The 17040-nt window shown below is 45.8% G+C and overlaps 4 protein-coding genes across 4 annotated transcripts; 3 read left to right on the top strand and 1 right to left on the bottom strand.

Annotated features, from left to right (window-relative positions):
* The first annotated feature begins 643 nt into the window (after window positions 1-643).
* Window positions 644-7745, top strand: LOC131206326 (autotransporter adhesin BpaC). Its single transcript, XM_058198882.1, has 5 exons — window positions 644-706; window positions 2018-3252; window positions 4717-4841; window positions 4933-5266; window positions 5430-7745. Exons 2-5 carry the CDS (start codon window positions 2415-2417, stop codon window positions 6896-6898), a joined length of 2766 nt encoding a protein of 921 aa, XP_058054865.1. The 5' UTR covers window positions 644-706; window positions 2018-2414; the 3' UTR covers window positions 6899-7745.
* A 1778-nt stretch (window positions 7746-9523) lies between these two features.
* LOC131215362 (zinc finger protein 324A-like) lies at window positions 9524-11260 on the top strand. The gene is made up of 4 exons (XM_058209750.1): window positions 9524-10436; window positions 10521-10640; window positions 10715-10751; window positions 10824-11260. The coding sequence occupies exons 1-4, from the start codon at window positions 9524-9526 to the stop codon at window positions 11164-11166; spliced, it is 1413 nt and encodes a 470-aa protein (XP_058065733.1). The 3' UTR covers window positions 11167-11260.
* Window positions 11261-11331: 71 nt separating this feature from the next.
* On the bottom strand, window positions 11332-13800 carry LOC131214668 (nuclear pore complex protein Nup75). The gene is made up of 3 exons (XM_058209008.1): window positions 13563-13800; window positions 11816-13495; window positions 11332-11745 (listed from the first exon to the last, which is right to left on the bottom strand). Exons 1-3 carry the CDS (start codon window positions 13757-13759, stop codon window positions 11352-11354), a joined length of 2271 nt encoding a protein of 756 aa, XP_058064991.1. The 5' UTR covers window positions 13760-13800; the 3' UTR covers window positions 11332-11351.
* Window positions 13801-14274: 474 nt separating this feature from the next.
* Window positions 14275-15371, top strand: LOC131216677 (MRG/MORF4L-binding protein). Its single transcript, XM_058211229.1, has 2 exons — window positions 14275-14760; window positions 14826-15371. The coding sequence occupies exons 1-2, from the start codon at window positions 14346-14348 to the stop codon at window positions 15092-15094; spliced, it is 684 nt and encodes a 227-aa protein (XP_058067212.1). The 5' UTR covers window positions 14275-14345; the 3' UTR covers window positions 15095-15371.
* Window positions 15372-17040: the final 1669 nt, after the last annotated feature.

Genomic DNA, 17040 nt, shown 5'->3' on the forward strand with positions numbered 1-17040 from the left:
ATACGATGCCATTTAAAAGCAATTTCCTCGACACTGTAACCTCTTCGCACGTTCTTTTTTCGCTTTTTAACCGAAAAGCACAATGGTAAGGCAAACCAACACAGTGTTGCTTCCATGGCTGATTCCAACATGTCCAACCGACAAACTGGCACTTGTTTGAAATTTTTTCACAAATTGCATGTCGAGTCTTCAGATTTCCACCCGCGGCAGTGACATTTATGACGTCTCCGGAGATGTCACTTCGAGCGATATTGCATTGCAGATCGCAGCGTGTAAACCGCCCTTTAGTCAAAATCTTGTATTATTAGCTTTAGGAAAGGGAATTTCGAAAATTTCAAAAGGGAAAATTTTCTCGAAAGGGAATTTCGTCTGTTCTTCGCACTTCCCGGAGCGCCATCTGCTGAGGAAAAGTGAAATCCCTTTACAGTATACGACGCAGAAAAATGACAGCCAAAAGTACCCTACTCGCGACAACCCCAACGCTGTCAACGCTGAGTTCACGCACACCAACAGCTGCAGGTGTGTGCGCTGGCGTTCGTGCGAACAGGGAAAACGAAATAGAAAAAATGTCCCGTTTCTCGGTACAGAGGGAAAAATAATGTGTGTGTGCTTCGGGCGAACGCGGGTGCTGGCGATGTGGTGAGCAATTTTCCTTGGTGAATACACTTTTGCAGCTCCAAAACCGATACGAAAGCAACGTCAGCAGGTAAAGTGCAGGTTTACCGCGAAAAGGCCGCTGAATTGGGCTGGCGAGCCAAATGGCAGGTGAAATCGAACGGCGAACCGTTTCGATCATGGCGCTGAGTGCTTACGCCAGTCGCCGTAGTGGAAGATTGTGGCGGATTTGCGGCCATTGCTGCTGCCGATCCGTTTGGTGTACATTTTGCACAGCCCTAATTAAGGGATTGCTAAAGTCGGAAATGAATCGAAGCAATTAACTTTGTGTACGAAAAAGGCCACTCGATACAGCCGACCTGTGCGTGCCTGTGTGAATGTGTGCGTAGGGGAGGGCAAATGTGTATGTGCGCCGCGCAGTTTGTGACAGTGTTTCTCGGTGCTGATTTGGTTCGAACGTGCCAACTAATGTTAAATGCCGCCGCCACCGCCAGGATCCTAAATCCTTGCTGGCACTGGGAAAACGGAGTAAACGGGCAAATGGCGCGCTGAACGCGCCAGCCAGGCAATGCCGTAACCAAGAAGTGGCCACCGACACCAGTGCTCGGATCGGATCGATCGATGTCGGAAAAGAAACGCGGGTTGGTGCCTTTCTTCGAGGCGTCACCAGGAAGGCCTCTTTGGACCGGAAAACCGCGGCCGGAATCGCGGGAACTGGGGCAGAGTGGGCCAACCAGCTCGCGCAGACGAAGAGCGCGCGCGAAAGCTCGCTATGTGCGCCGAAAAGAGAAGGTCGTACTGAAAGAAAACGAGAGACAGAGGGAGAGAGAGAGCCCGTGAACTGAAAGGAGCCTATTCGTAAAGAGTCTCCTCGCTCGCACCTGTGAGAGTGTGTATGCGATCGAATCGCGCTAGAAAAGAGTAAGAAGAGTTAAGAAAGGAAGTGAAACGAAAGCAAAGTAAAAATAAAAACTGGAGTAAACCGAAACAACGACCCGAAGAAAAAAAGCCGCGGTTTGGTGTTCGTGCACATACATTGGTGCCCTGGAAAGGGCCCACGGAAAAGCAAACCCTTCATGCCATTTCCAAACAACAGTAGGCTGGAAGAAAATGTGTCTCTTGGGGGAGATGATGAAACACCGCCAAGCAATTCTCCTCAGCTTTGATCGCCTTTTCAGCACGGATTCATTCGTGCGTGTGCGTTTGAGTGTGCTTCTTCCGTATCCTTCGGAATGGGTGCGGTGACTTGTTGGTGTGCGTGTAGCTGCCGTGTTTGCTTGGCGGACGGTGGTCAGAATATCACCGAAAATACCCAAAACCTTGCTTCGAGCGCATATGCGGCCAACAGCTCTTCGTGGATATAGCAATGCAAACGTTCTTTTTTCTCTTCCTCTAATTTCAGATTAAAATAGTGCGAAGAAACTGTGCGAACACTGAGTTTGTGCCAGAGCGGCATTTCTGTTGGCGAACGGTGTAGAAGAAACTCTAGTAGAAACAACCCGCAAGTTCAGCGCAAAGTTGGGAAGAACCGGAAGCAATACCGAGAATCGCCTGCAAACATCCTCGAGGCGAATTGACGCGCGCGGTTTCACGCCGGCCGCTGTACTTTACCAACTTCCGCAGCGCGCGTAAACTGGACCAATAGACCAAGCTTGCGCGAGTGGCTGCCGGTGTGTTTATGTGCGCCTCCGTATGTTTGTGTGTTGCGTATGTGATTGAGCAAGCAAAACGTTAATATTGTCGGAACACAGAGTCCCGCCACCGCCAACACCAAGGGAACGCTCGTAAGTGCTTGAGCAATGAGTGCCCCTGAAAACGCAAAAGCACAGTCTGCTCCGGATCATCACCATTCTCACCATCAGAATGTTGTTGTGCCAGCGACAACAGCGCCTGCTTTATCGACCGCAGTAGCAGCAGCAGCACAGGGAGCGGTAGCAACCGGAGTGTTATCATCTGCGGCGACAGTTTCCGCCACACCGAGTGCGCCAGCCACCGCGATCGGATCCTGCAGTACTGCTAGTGTTGCTACTGCTGACAGTGCCACTGCGATACATGCCAACGCGAGCAATAATAGTGTAGTGAGCGGTGGAAGCAGCAACGACGAGTCCACAGGCTGCACTAAGAACACCTCTGCCGGTACTACTAGCGGAAGCGTCGTCGTCGCAGTGAAACCACCTGGCGGTGGTGACGCGGTTGTGGTCGTCGCGGGCACAAAAACAAACGTCGCCGGAGTTAGTGTGGCGTCGAGCAATGCTGCTCCGGAACTCGCCACAGGTACCGAATCTGGTACCGATGCCTGTGCCCAGCAGCAGTCAAGTGGTCATTCGGACAGTGGAAGTGCGACCGACAGTGTCCCGATTGCATACACAGCTTCCGATGAAGCCGAAACCCCAACCGGTTTCGGCACGTCGCCATCGGAAGCAGCAGCAACAGGAACCGCTGATACAGCGGTGAAAGTTGCCGTACCAGTAGCACCCGATATCGCGGCTCCTGCGGTAGCCTCGGGCAGTGGTTCGGTCGGCGGTAGTAACGGTGGCACTGGGGGAAGCACAGGGACAGTGGTGGCATCCTTAAGCCGTGCGCGAGGTGAACTCGGAGAAAAACACACCTTGGAGTATCACTGCCGCATGTTGGAAGGTAAGCACACTACATCCGTATCACAATAACAACGACCGGAGCAATCGATCGTCGTCGATAGCGCTTACTGAAGACTGTATGAGTACGTTTAACCCCGAAGTCAACAATGTACAAATGGGTGTGCTTTCGTTGGTGTGTTGTAAATGAATGAAAAGGAACCAGGTCCCAGGAAACATGTTGACATCAGTCAGCAATATCTAACTAATCGTTTAAAACGATTCCGACAAAAGGTTCCTTTTTAAGTAAACATTACCCAAACATTGGCAATTAAAACTCTACTGTCGCATGTTTATGGCCAGTTTATTCTACCTTACCCTCTTTGATTCAATTCGTATGTGTATCATAGCGATAAGGGTTCTATTGCTTACTAAAACCAGAAATTCATCAAATGATCCAAAACCGTAAAACAAAAATTTATTTCTCGGTGGGGAAAGTATAAACACTGAGCCAAAGATGCAAAAATATGTGTATTTAATCGGGGATAGTAATTCAAAAAGCAACTCTTCACTCTCATTATATTCTATGTTAATTGTAAGGGGCATGTCAAGATCTGTGCCAACAGACTGTTCACACTTGTTTCCTTCTTTGTTATCCTTGTCGGTTAGGCAGCTGGTTAAAAATTAATGATGTATAAATATGTCCTTCAACATTTTTTAACCATCTTTCGCCTAGCAGGAGGGTCACTAATGTTATTTTTCCCCATTCGCCACAATCGATTTGATCTTAACCATCAACCTGTCAACTTATTCGATTATAAAAATCAATACTTAAGTGTTTACTACAATTAACTATTATCGGATCGAACTCATTCAAATGGTCATGAGACACATAAAGAATGTTTGTAAGCTGTATGCTATGATCATGCGCTGGCGCAGTTACGAAGTTCCTCCGTTTGGTCAAAAGTCAACGTCATGTTGCGAGCGATGTTTCTCGGTAAGGTTTTATGTGGCGAACGTCAAATGGTGTACGTGATGAAGAAAAACCATATAAACCGCCTCCAATGGGGAGGAATTATAATGTACACAATCAAAATCATTTGTTGGTGTTAGTGTCGGTCAAAGAAGTTCTGATCGGTGTTATCATGCGTTGCGGGTTTGAGTTTCAACTGAAAATCACGTAAACATTTTGCAGGAATCAGTTGTGTCAGATTGTTTATAAACAAAAATACCACAGGAATAAGGAAAATTGGCTGTGATCTTTTATCGTTCTTTCGATTCATTTATTTTACTGAATGGAGTGGCTGAAGTGGGTTTTTCTGAAGGATCGTTTTTTTTGATAAGATTGTTCAGTTTATCATCATAGGTTAGATATGGGTTGTTAGATTCGTCACATATGTGGTGGTTTTAATTAGTTTCCAGCGGGTCCAGTCTCTTACAGGTCTCCCTACATATTACGCAAAACCTATATTTCATTGATTATCTAATTAAATTGTTTATCATTTCCCTCCACCATTCTACGGTAAAGGTGAACTTCAGGCAGTTAAAGAATCGGAAACAAAACTCAAACAACAATATAGCGAGTCTCAACGCCGTGAGCGTCTTCTCGTGCGGAGGTTGACAATCAAGGAGCAAGAAATTCAAGATTATGTCGTAAGTGTCTAAAGGAAACCGTGGATTATCCGCCGCCGGGGCGGCATAAATTTGGCTGCTTTAACTTTCTTCTGCTCTACCCAACCCACAGAACCAGATTACGGAACTTAAGGCAGCGCAAGCACCCGGTCCCGCAGCCCTGCGCTCAGCTCTGCTAGACCCAGCTGTCAATATACTCTTTCAAAAGCTCAAAGCGGAACTGCAGGCCACCAAAGCCAAGCTGGAGGAAACACAAAACGAACTGTCCGCGTGGAAGTTTACACCCGACTCGAACACTGGCAAGCGCCTCATGGCCAAGTGCCGGTTACTGTACCAGGAAAATGAGGAACTGGGCAAAATGACCTCGAACGGACGGTTGGCAAAGCTAGAGAGCGAGCTGGCACTGCAGAAGAGCTACAACGAGGAAGTGAAAAAATCACAACTGGGTAAGCGAAGATCGAAAGAAGATCGCACTTATTGTCTTAAGAATAATGTTTCAGGAATTACGATGAAGAATTGGCAAATTTACCATATTCTGTTATTATCAGTACACCAAGGGCAACGTTGCACTAAACATTCCGTTTTCCTCCGTTTTCTTTCTCCCTTAAGAATTGGACGATTTTCTACAGGAGCTAGACGAGGATGTCGAGGGTATGCAGGGCACGATAGTGTTTCTTCAGCAAGAACTGAAACAAACCAAGGACGGCAGGGACGAGCTGGAGAAGGAGCTCGCCCAGTTGCGCGCGTACGTTGCCAGCTTGGCTTCCAATGATCCATCTATAGGAACGCCGACGGATGAATCCGCTATGGATGCGTTGCGGGATAACAACAGTACCTACCACAACCCTGACGGTGGTGGTGGTGGTGCTGACAGTATCGGTGGCATGGGCGGCGGTGTTACGCCCATCTATTTAGTGAACGGTGGCAGCACCAACAGCGCCAACAGCAGCGGCAGACTTCTGGTGAATAAGAGTTCAAGTGGTGATCAAGATTTGGTGTACAATCGGACGCACTGTGGTGGCGTGGTTAATAACATTGATTTACGAACTACACCGTCAACCGGCGCAAGCAACAGCAACATTATTGGCATGCCCGCAGCAACAACCGCGCCATCGGGAAGCTCCTTCGTCGCTGCTGCTGAGCCGAGTGGTTCCGTCGTGAATGGTACGACAACCTTTGCCAACAGCAGCAGTGACATTGTAGTCGGTGCTGAGCAGCCGCACCAGCAAACAAACCGCGAACTGCTGCAGAGCATTGCAGTTGCCGGCAGCGCGCCCCTCGGAAGGACGAATAGCAGTAACAATAGTACTAGTAGTAGTAGTAGTAGTTGTGGTGGTGATGGTGGTAGCAACTTTGCCACCGTAAACAGTGTGAATAGTGGTAGTAACAGTGGCGGTAGTAGCAGCGGCGGCAATAGTGCAGTTTCTGCTGCCAGCACCAAACCGCAGCAGCAGCAGCAACTGCAACAACACCGACCAACGGCGAGTCATAATGCTGGTGGCCGCAATGGTGGACGAACAACAGTGGGGGGTACCAGAAAACGAAATTACAATGAGACCGACAGCGATGCGTCGGAGTTGCTGGCGCATTCCGAGGTCGTCAGTGGTGTTGGTGACGCGTACGGTAGCGAAAGTGGTGGTGCCGGTGTCGAAGTGCCGATTAAAGATAATGGTAGTGGAGCTGGTGTTGCGGATAGTGTTGCGAACGGGAAGCCTCTGGCGACAGCCAGCCTGGTAGCAGCCTCCGCCGCCACCGATGGTTCGTTCTTGTTATCGGAGCAGGACGATTCGAATAGCAATAAGCGCATGACACGCTCGGGTAAGGGTAAGGCCGTGGCTGCTACCACTGCCGCCTTATCGTCCACCTCCTCGCTGGCCGGCTCGATGACTGTTGGTGGGTTCGGTTCGAGCGCGGCGGCCGCGAACGTTCTTGTGACGAGTGCGGCGAAAAAACTTCGACGCGGTTCCGTGGCCATGGACGATGAAAGCGATTCGGCGGCAAGCACCATCGGTGACACGCAGCATCTCACAAACCCTCCCCAGCATACGGCGGTATCGTCTGCCAATGGTTCCAACTAGTACACGGACCATAAACACACAACTACCGACCGTGACGAGATGTCCTCCGTCCCGTTAGGCAAAATCGCTGTGTGAATGTGTGCTGCAATGTGCGCGTGTATTTGGGGCGCGTTGTGTGGGTCGGAAGTAGTAGGGTCCATAGAATGGCCCGGAGAAATGTAATGTAGAAAAAACGGAATAAGAGAACAACACGTTTCTTGACTTGACCGCTTTTGTGCAGCTGGTGTCCGGTCGAATGCTGCAATGCAATTCTGCAGCGTGAGTGAGAACGGTTGGAAAGATACCGTGGAAATCGGACGAATTATATCACCTGTTTTAAGCGAACGTAACGAAAAGCAAAGTGCGGCATAAACAGGCAAATGAACAAAGAGCAGAGAGAAAACCGAAAAACACTCAAAGTGAGCTTGCTCTTCAACCAACCACACAGAGCATGTCGAAGTTCGTTGTTTCCATTTTACTATTATTATTATTTTTGAGATTACTCTGGGCGCAGTGCACTGCTCGGAAGATGTAGCAGCAGGTTAACCGTACATTTCAACTGAAGGCAAGATCAGAAGAGACATAAGTGAAATATGGAAACGAAAAACTACTCTTAAACCACGAGGACTAGACCCTACATTAACATGTAAGGATAGACAACAACAAACCTACAAACAAACAAAAATCGCAAGACAAGAAGTTGCTGAATAAAGAAAATAATTAAGGAACATGAACTGTAATTGATTAACTTGTATAAACAATCTCGAACACTTCGAACTGAGCGCCACGGCCAAAGCGAAACAAACTCGTTGCCCATTCCTATGGTAAAGTTCGCTATTGGTTCTGTTTCCCTCTCGCCATGACAGTCGACGACAAAGTGTGAGTCAAATGATGGAATTGTTTTTTCTCCTTTCATGTATCGGAGGAAGCCTTGATTTTGGCCCAAACTGCGACTATCTTCATTTCACATGTAAACATATCGCCATTTTTTAATTTATTGATTCTTTTACATTTGGAAGCGAAAGTTTCCTTGATCTTCGGTACTAAATTTTATCAACCGTGTATTCTTTTTATCAAGTCTTTTTCAACATGAACTGCTTTGTAAAATGATTATGTATGTATGACAACTAAAATGAAACGAAATCATTGACAGTCATTTGGATTTAACAGTATTACAATAGCTTTGTTAAAAACTTGTCAATGTATTTTTGCACTGCAACCACTAGACCCTTTTCTGGGCCCCACATTAATTATTTAAGCAATCTATGAAAGAAAGACTGCGCAGACAAAGATAGTTATATTTTTTAGTAGAGTGTTCATCTTAATTTGAAATCGAAAGTTTTGGCTGGTTGGTAATCGTAATCGCTCCACTAAATCTGTAACGATTTAAACCGGTAGGGCTAAGACGTTGGTAGCAATAAGTTTAATTGTCATTCTATGCTTTTTAAGAATTTGAAATGACGATGCAAACTTGTGGTTCAAAGTATATTCGTTCACGAGTCGAGAAAATACAACCTAACAATGAAAATGGTTTAGTTTCTACAGTTGATCACAAGACGATCGATTTTTTCGATGCTGTTTTGAATTTGGCACAGGTGAAGGTATGTTTTTGTTGCAGTAACTCGCACTTTGTTCGCTGTGCCAGTTATGGGGAGCAGACAAAAATAGAACCGAAACCCAATAGAGCTTTAAGACTTGCTTCAAGCAGAAACGTGTAGTGTTTACTGTGACCTTAACTCCACATATTGTTATGCGTTTTTTTAATAAGTCATGCTTCTTCCCACAGCTTTCAACTTATTTGGGCCTGGGGAAAGGAATTGTCCCTCAGGCGTTTGGCAATACGTAGCAATAAAATTGTATGGCGGTTTCTTAAATCACATAAGCTCGGAAACGGCTATGAACTGACGACGTTTTTGTAACACCGAAAAAAAATTTAAACAAAAAATACAAGAAACTGGTTTCTTGAGCAACAGACAAAGCCGTAAAATGGTAAACAAACGAACAACATAAATAAATAAGAAAACAATCAAGGAATGCACGGAGTTAAAGACTAAATGCTGAGATGCGAAAATCATACACGAATCACTCTTGCAAACGAAACCAATAATGAATATGTAAACATGAAATTGCAAACGAGCGAAGTAAAGAAAACAAGTGAATGAAGACACTGAAAGAAATATAGAGTAAATGCACAGGAGAAAGTGACACACAGCAATGACCTGTAATTTATATCACTACGAAAGAGAGAACAAAATGCAAATAGATTCAAATTATTCGTAACAACAAAGTTTCTTCATTTGCTTCTACTAGCAGCGGAGTTAACTTTACAATTCTTGGACAAATTTCGGCGTTGTAGAAGGGAAAGATAGCTTCTGCAAGGTAAATTCGTTACGGTAAGGTAAATAACTACAAACCAACAAAATAACTACGCTTTACTCGCCATTCTTTATTTCTTTGCAAGCACTACTCTATACACCTTGGCCAAAATTTAACCCTTGAAATGCTTTTACTTTCAAAATGACAGCTACACAGAGTTCAACGGAAGCGATCAGATTGGTAAACAAGGAAATTCGAACCTTCAAGACAAGTAGCTGTTCGTATTCGTTTTGTGTAATGTGAGGAATAGCGAAAGCAAAAAAGTCCAAAATGAATCTTGAGATTTGTCGAATTTGTTTGTCCGCGGTCGATGTTTTGTTTAACGTTCACGATCCGCTGGACAAGGATCAAACAATGTACACCGTTCTGTGCAGCATTTTTCCGGCGGCATTCAGCGATGAAACTGACCCCAACGAATGGCCGAGCAAACTGTGTAAGAAGTGCAAACGAAAAATTATGAATACGCACAGTTTTTACAATCTTTGTATGGCCAGCCACAAATGGTGGAACGAGCAGTTCGCTGAGGTGCAAGTCTATGAAAGCGCTGCCGAGTGCATCGACGTAGCGCAGGAAGTTTCGCCGAACGCAGAACCTTCGCCATGTTTGTTGCCGCAATTCGCTGAAAGCCTGAATTTCGATGCCGAAATGTATGAGGACTGGACTAGTGAAATAGAACCGGTCGGGAAAGAAACCCAGGAGCAGATCACCCAGGTCGAAACAATCGACGAAATTTTAGTTTACGAAGAAGACACCGATGCCAGCTGCAAAGAAAATACCCCAGGGAACATGGCACCGGCAGAATCGCTTCCTCATCTATGCACATTTTGTGAAGAGGCATCGTTTGCATCGGCACACGATTTAACAAGCCATTTGTTAGAGTTCCATACAGAAAAGGTTCACTACTGCGAACCATGCTCGGTGTTGTTCTTAGACAGGAAGAAGTACCAAGTCCACCAAAAATCTCACGATTTGGGGCATACTTACTTTTGTGGAACTTGCGAAAAAGGTTTCGCGTCGGAAAGTAAACTTGCGAAACACAGCAAAAAGCACGCCGTGAACCACCTATGTTCTATTTGTGGTAAGAAGTTCAGCCGACGACAGTATCTTACACGGCACATGGTCCGCCATTCAAGCGCTCGACCGTATGCTTGTGATCTGTGCCCGGCCAGGTTTGTTACCCAAGGTAATTGACAGTGTATGGAACATTAAAAATCCGTTTACTAACCAACCAAATCTATTCATGGCTACATTTGGCATTTTGGTGCAGGTGAAGAGAGGGCACACAATAGGACCGTTCATACTGAAACTAAGAAGTTTGAGTGTGATTTGTGTGGAACGAAATGGTATTCAAGGAATGGTTTGAAAAAGCATCGTCAGACGCATATGGGTATGTTTGAGAGCAACAAGCACAGTGCTGGACAATGTTTTCTCATGTCTTATTACTTTTTTGCATCTCAAAAGGCGAGCGACCATTTAGCTGCAACCTTTGTGAATGGAGGTAATTAGTTTCTGATCCAATTGCACTGTTCTTCGCTCGTCTAATCAATAATACAATCCGCCTCCATTATAGCTTTACAGCAGCGCACCACCTTAAACGCCACATGGTCGTCCACACTGGGGAACGGTCGTATAAGTGCGGTTTCTGTGGTAAGCAGTTCGCGCAAGGCAGCGTGCTGGTGAAACATACTCGGACACACATCGGCGAGAACGTTTTTCCGTGCGTCCATTGCGACGCTTCCTTCCGGTTGCTACGAGATTTAAGGAACCACTACAAAGAACACCTCCAACCGGCAGATGGGACAATCATAGACTCTTCAGTGGCAGGTGACGGCCTCGGACAAGTGATTCGATTCAACACTAAAGATGCTCTGAACATTCGATACCGTAAGGATGGCATAGATATCACAAATTAAAGGTCGAAGGGATCGTACAGTTAAGCCATGAGCTGGTACTACATCTATGTCTTTGCAATGCCCTTCCTATACTGGGTGCCGTTTTCAGTATAATCGTTACCAGCACTGATATAAAAGTTAGAAAATTTAAACATGCATTTATTGAACCGCAGTTTAAACGCACAGAAAAGTGAAGCCTATGTCGCTCAGCCACTTATTGTGTTCTCGATGATTAGAGCACGGGAAAGATTTCTTCCGCAAGCCAACCGCAACATTTTAATTAAATCCTCCGTACAGTTGTTTAGCAGATTGGAGGCAAACTTGGGTATGAGCGCCGTCTGATCGTCGCCATCATCCGTTAGCATGGTGTTTTCACCATTAGCAGGAGTGCTGCTGGCCGTTTCCATCATTTCGCGAAAGACCTTTTGGCTGTCGGTGGTGTCCACTTTTTCGTCTCCCTGTGTCTGCTGCCTTTGTTGCAACATCGGCACCAGATCCATCTGCAGATGTTCAAGGATGATGAGCGTTTCTTTCGATGGAATGATCGGTTCCTTAAACTCGAGCAGTGGTATAGCATCGGCCATCAAGCATGGCCAGAAACTGTGAATGAAAACAAATTGAAGCTGACTGATTCGGAACTCTATGTACCACTCCCGAAATCCAAACTTACTATGATGGCATAATTTTTGAATCCATCAAATTGACCAGCAATTCGGCCGCCTTCGCATATGCTTGCTCCTGGTGAAACTGCCGAAAATCATAGTATTTCTTCAGGAACACCAGCCGAGAAGAAATGAACACTTCGGCGCCTAAATTTGCGACCAGCGACTCACACAACAGCTCACCATGATTGCAGTAGTGCTTTAGAAAGATGTTAGCCACGTCGCACACGTACGCACTGTCGCCTGACCGGATCGCCCAGTCTAGGGCACTACCGTAGCGTTTGAGAGCAAGAAAGCGCTTCGTCAGCACTTTGCAGACCTCCGCTTCAACGCTAGCATAGCCTTGTTTTCGAGCAACTGCCAGAATTTTACGTGCTTGAGCCTCATTCCGGATGGGGATACGAGCAAGTAGTGTTTCTTGGGCGCCGAGCCCTAGGGTGCTAGAAAATTCCAAATACTCTATCCCCAGCATCCATAACGAAGGGTGGGACATCAGTATCGTACCATAGTCGAACAATACAGATTCGCGTACCAGTTTACCGAGATCAACACGTTCGCCACCTTCCCCACCGGGGGAATAGGTGCCAGTCTCATCGATCCGTACAGTGCCGAGTTCTAGCAGTTGTCCTGCATGGTGCAGCAAATCCACAAGATGCACCGCAAACCATCCATTGTCCGGTAGCCCCTGTACCTGTCGCACTACTTCCATGAGGTCGTTCTCCATCACGGCGAGAACCATTTTGTCGAGAAGCTTTTCTCTACCGGTCGCAGGTTGTGCTTCGCGAAACTTTGCCATCCATTCGCTCACGTGTTCAGTCAATTGATAGTACTTGCAGGTTGAGTCCGTGTAAAGTAAGTAGCCCGGGAAGTACTCGTACCAGGAAGTAGCACTAGAAAGCTGCTGCGCCCACACTTGCTGGTCACCGATTACTAGCCGAAGGATCTCTTCCAGGTACGGTTCATCAGTAAAAGTGCCGGTATCAAGCAGTGTTTGAACCTTACGACACCAGCACTGCCACTGTGTTTGAAATTTGTGCACCGATAGGCCCCCGTAAACACTGTAGATAGGGATCGATTGAAGAAGCTGGTCGGCCGTCCGAAAGCTGTGTGTGTTGGCGGAAACGTGTAGCCGAAGTAACGCACGGGCAATCATTGTTTGGCCCTGCAGCACGAGAGACATCATAACGGGCCAATAGTTTTCCGCATGTTCCACCTGCAGGTCCCGCTTTAGCAGCTCGTTGGCTTCCTGTGCCGGACGGGGAAAGTGATAGCGAATCCACTCGAGCAGCGGCATTACGATAGCCGCTGATTTGTTGTTGTCGAGAAGCAGAAACTCAATCAGGTGCCAGGTACACTCAATTCCGTAGAACAGATGGATTTGTGCTTCGTAAGTTTGCCGACACAGTTCCGATGATGCTTCCTGAGAGTTCGCCGATTCCGTTATCAAAACTCTAATTTTATCGATTGCGTGTCGCACGATCATCCGGTAGCGGTGCGATATCTCCACGAAATCAATCGTTTGCGTGGAACCACCAACCAACCCGTAGCGTCGCTGCTGCAGATCATAGAAAACTCGTCCACACTCGTTGACCATGGCGCGTAGATTCGGTTCGTCCAGGGCGAAGTTGACATCGAACTGATTTATGGTGACCAGTTCTGTTTGCTCTCCCTGCTGGTGGCGCGGCGTGCTACGAAGATGAAAAGGTTGGAAACTTAACACATTCACCATACATTCATTCAGTTCATTGCAAATACCGTTTGTTTTTCACGTTGCTGAAAGCGAGCACGCCGAACTGGTGCTCTGTGGCCCAGTTGAGGGTCAGTCCTAGTTGCTTGCCCATCGTGTTTGGTATAATTCGCACCGGTTGTGGAAAAGACTCATACGGGCGCGAACATCGTTTACTGCCACCATCGACACCGACGGCTTCGGGTGTGCTCTTATTTGCGAACATCTTACGGTGTTTAGTTCTTTTACACGCTGTTCAACACAGGATTTCAGATCCAAAAACTAGGAATTTCCGCGCGTTGATGCGCTTAGGATGACAGATATTGACGGCCCGGTCAAAATGATAACTGCAATATTTTTCTCAACCGTAGAACATACGGCAGATCAAGATCACAATTTCACCATCGTAGAACAAATGTGAGATGATCTATAAATGTTTTTGCATAAAACGTGTGTATGATTATTATTTTATATTATTATTACAACGGGCAGAGCCGTATTGAGCACCGAGCTAAACTTTTAGCATTGAAAGTTTATGTATTGTGAAGGTTCGAACAGGCATCTTTCGCATAGAAACCGATAATAACCGATAAACCGCAGACGGATGATCTGAAAACGAGCCACAATTTATATGTGGCGTTGAAGATTAAGAACATTATTACATTTGCCCGGTTTCAATTCTATTTGCTATCACCCGACAGTTCTAATGACATAAGCAATTGCCGGAACGCAGCAGCGAGGAGGAAATAAACAAACCAACAAGCTAGAAGTTTTTCCAGGGAATTTTTTATAGTGGCCACCAAACGGAAAATATGGCAACAATTGTGCGTGAAAAGCCAGACAGAGAACCGTTTGATTGGACCCCGGAAGAGGAAGTGCAGCTGTTTTTTGCGATGGAAGGAGTCAAACCCGTTGGTGTCAATCGACACTTTTATATGGCCTGTATCACCGAGCGGCTGTGCAAGGCTCTTCAGCGAGAAATCCCGAGCGATGCGATATGGTCCCATTTGCGATCCATGTACAACCTTAAAGTGCTAGATAAGCAGGAGTATGCACCATTTCTAAACGAGGAATGCGACTTCGGTCTGCCGGAAGCAGATTTTGGAACAGCCATAATGCGCCGAAAGCAGGAGGATACGGAAAGAATCGTACCCGCATGGATGACCGGCGAACCAGAAGCAAAACATGTCGAAACTAAGACTGATCAACCGGTTTTAAAAGTTTCCGGTAAGCACGCATAAGCCAGGCAATTGATAAAGCGTTATTTAAAAAGTATTGGTTTTTTTTCGCAGCTACTAAAATACTTTTGGCGGCGAAGGACAGTAAAGAAACGGAACGTGAAGAGGGAACGATTGACGGCAAGGAAACCCGCGAGCATCCAGCAAGTAGCGGTAAAATCAAAATTAAGAGCAATGAAAGTAACGGAGCCGAAGGTGGTGCGAAACGCTCACAAAAGCGAACTCGTGGGTCTATGTCAATTGAAACAGTCCACTCGGCCACTACTACCAGTCCGGCCAATACACCGCCCAACGGTCCGAGTACGAAGAGAAGACGAATCTAGCTGTCGGATGATTGAGTAGATCTCGAATTACTTTAGTCTGTATATTACCGAACAGCCGCCGTCACCTATCTGTGACAACTGCTGATAACAGTGACACGCATTGCATGCCATAGTCGATTACAAATATAAATCCGCGGGAAGTGACTGTGTTTTGATTCTAATACGTGTCTTTTCAGTGTAGTTCTCAAACGAGTTTGTACAAGATCCTTGACATTTCTTAACTTATACCTCTGTTTTCGGTTCAGTTTTCGTTCAGGATATTTCATACAAAATCTTAATGGAAATGGAATGTACAAATGTAAAAACGCTTACGAAAAAATGCTTGATGAACAGTATCCTCGACAACTTTTAACACCTGCAAACGATGCATAATGGGTCTCCCAACAGTCTATGATTCTACAGTTAAGGTTACTAGACCGAGTTTTAAGTTTTAAAAACAGAACTTAATAAACTTATTTTTCTTTTGGGAGAACCATTGTTGCGCGATCTGCTCTGGTCGAAGGCTGGAGACTCGATCCGTGATCTTTCTTGATAACACTGACATCATCGTTCGACCCGTGCAACGGCTCTCGCTTTGCATTTGCTCGAGAAGATGGGCCATGGCCATGCTGGAGTATGCACCGAAAGTGGTAAAACTACCCCGTTACGCCGGTTTTTTTGGCCGATGCGGGAGGCCGTTGCGCCGGTGTGCGCGATGCTTGCCGCTACCTCCAAACGCTTTTTTATCCCATGGATCAATAGGGTTTTTAGAAGAAATGTATCAAAATGTAATTGTGTGTCGCACCGAAAGCGAAATTTGGCACCAGCCCATTTTGTTTCTTATGTTCAGTCTATTATTGTGTTTATTTCTACTGAGGTGTTTGCAATGGAATAGCGGTATGTAGTTTGTACCATTTTCAACGGGCTAGACAGAGCCCGTTTCCACAAATACAGACACAGCTTTAACGCTGGTTCCACCCATTGAACTGATGGCCTTTTTCCGTCACATTCACATATTCAGTTTGGTTTCTAATTCCGTGTAGTCAGTTTTTCGCGTTAACACTTGCATTAGTAGCGTCTCTTTTCTCTCTAAGTTGTGCAGTGCAATTGAATTCGTCCGTAAGTTATTTTTTATAGTTTGGGAATACATTGGGAATGTTAAGGTGCTGAACTCAGCAACAAAAGTTGGGGATCGCTTGTCGCTGATGTCGCTTGTGTTGCGTTAGCAAGTCAGATTCGTTTGAGCTGAAAGCACTGTTCTTTATTCTTAGTTCCGTATTAGATAGCTAAAAGTACAATTCTGTGAAAGATTTCGTCGGAGAACTATGACTCATGGGTACATTTTGAAATGTGAAGTTCTGTCGTATGCGAAACTGCGTTGTTTCTAAGTAGTTTCAACTAAAATCGGTCGATCCTTGCAAGTCTCGCCAGTACCTTGCACGGGGCCGCTTTCGCCATTTTGAAAAAAATGCTACGGCCATTATCAACATATCTGCAGAGTGTGTAATAAACGAGGCATCATTTTTCGTAGTTTTCTTTCTATAGCAAGTTGACACAGTCGCTATTTTAGCTGTCAGCCGACTCTTTGTTCTGTTTATAGTGTAAAGTTAACATAGAAAGAATGCTCGAACACGAAGCGCAAACGATTTGGCATTATAAAAAGTTTTTATGCTAGCTTTTATGCTTCATGTGGTCCGAGCTTTTGAAGTCGGAAAATGTGTAAAGCGTATGCAAAAACTATTTACTCTCGGGTTAAACCCGAGCCTCGGCCGACCGGTGAACGTTTTGACAGAGGCGCAGCAGTTTGGCATTGTTCTGTAATGTCAAAAACATTACTTTATGTTTATGCTTCATGTAGCCCTCCAGTAACAGATGGTGATTGGCAAAAAAACCAAACAAATGACTCCACGTTGTACAAAAGAAAGGTTTTGTTTGCAACTTATGACACGTAAACGCAACAACAATTT

The sequence above is a fragment of the Anopheles bellator genome, chromosome 1, assembly GCF_943735745.2.
Source record: "Anopheles bellator chromosome 1, idAnoBellAS_SP24_06.2, whole genome shotgun sequence".
Classification (NCBI taxonomy): domain Eukaryota; kingdom Metazoa; phylum Arthropoda; class Insecta; order Diptera; family Culicidae; genus Anopheles; species Anopheles bellator.

What these genes read in the sequence shown, in the direction of transcription:
- LOC131206326 (XM_058198882.1), top strand. Translation starts at nt 2,415, where the DNA reads ATGAGTGCCCCTGAAAACGCAAAAGCACAGTCTGCTCCGGATCATCAC. An exon ending in TCACTGCCGCATGTTGGAAG is followed by an intron (nt 3,253 to 4,716) that starts GTAAGCACACTA and finishes TCTACGGTAAAG; the next exon opens with GTGAACTTCAGGCAGTTAAA. An exon ending in AAGAAATTCAAGATTATGTC is followed by an intron (nt 4,842 to 4,932) that starts GTAAGTGTCTAA and finishes CCCAACCCACAG; the next exon opens with AACCAGATTACGGAACTTAA.
- LOC131216677 (XM_058211229.1), top strand. Translation starts at nt 14,346, where the DNA reads ATGGCAACAATTGTGCGTGAAAAGCCAGACAGAGAACCGTTTGATTGG. An exon ending in ACCGGTTTTAAAAGTTTCCG is followed by an intron (nt 14,761 to 14,825) that starts GTAAGCACGCAT and finishes TTTTTTTCGCAG; the next exon opens with CTACTAAAATACTTTTGGCG.
- LOC131214668 (XM_058209008.1), bottom strand. Translation starts at nt 13,759, where the DNA reads ATGTTCGCAAATAAGAGCACACCCGAAGCCGTCGGTGTCGATGGTGGC. An exon ending in AGCAACGTGAAAAACAAACG is followed by an intron (nt 13,496 to 13,562) that starts GTATTTGCAATG and finishes TCATCTTCGTAG; the next exon opens with CACGCCGCGCCACCAGCAGG. An exon ending in TCAAAAATTATGCCATCATA is followed by an intron (nt 11,746 to 11,815) that starts GTAAGTTTGGAT and finishes TTTCATTCACAG; the next exon opens with TTTCTGGCCATGCTTGATGG.
- LOC131215362 (XM_058209750.1), top strand. Translation starts at nt 9,524, where the DNA reads ATGAATCTTGAGATTTGTCGAATTTGTTTGTCCGCGGTCGATGTTTTG. An exon ending in GGCCAGGTTTGTTACCCAAG is followed by an intron (nt 10,437 to 10,520) that starts GTAATTGACAGT and finishes ATTTTGGTGCAG; the next exon opens with GTGAAGAGAGGGCACACAAT. An exon ending in GCATCGTCAGACGCATATGG is followed by an intron (nt 10,641 to 10,714) that starts GTATGTTTGAGA and finishes GCATCTCAAAAG; the next exon opens with GCGAGCGACCATTTAGCTGC.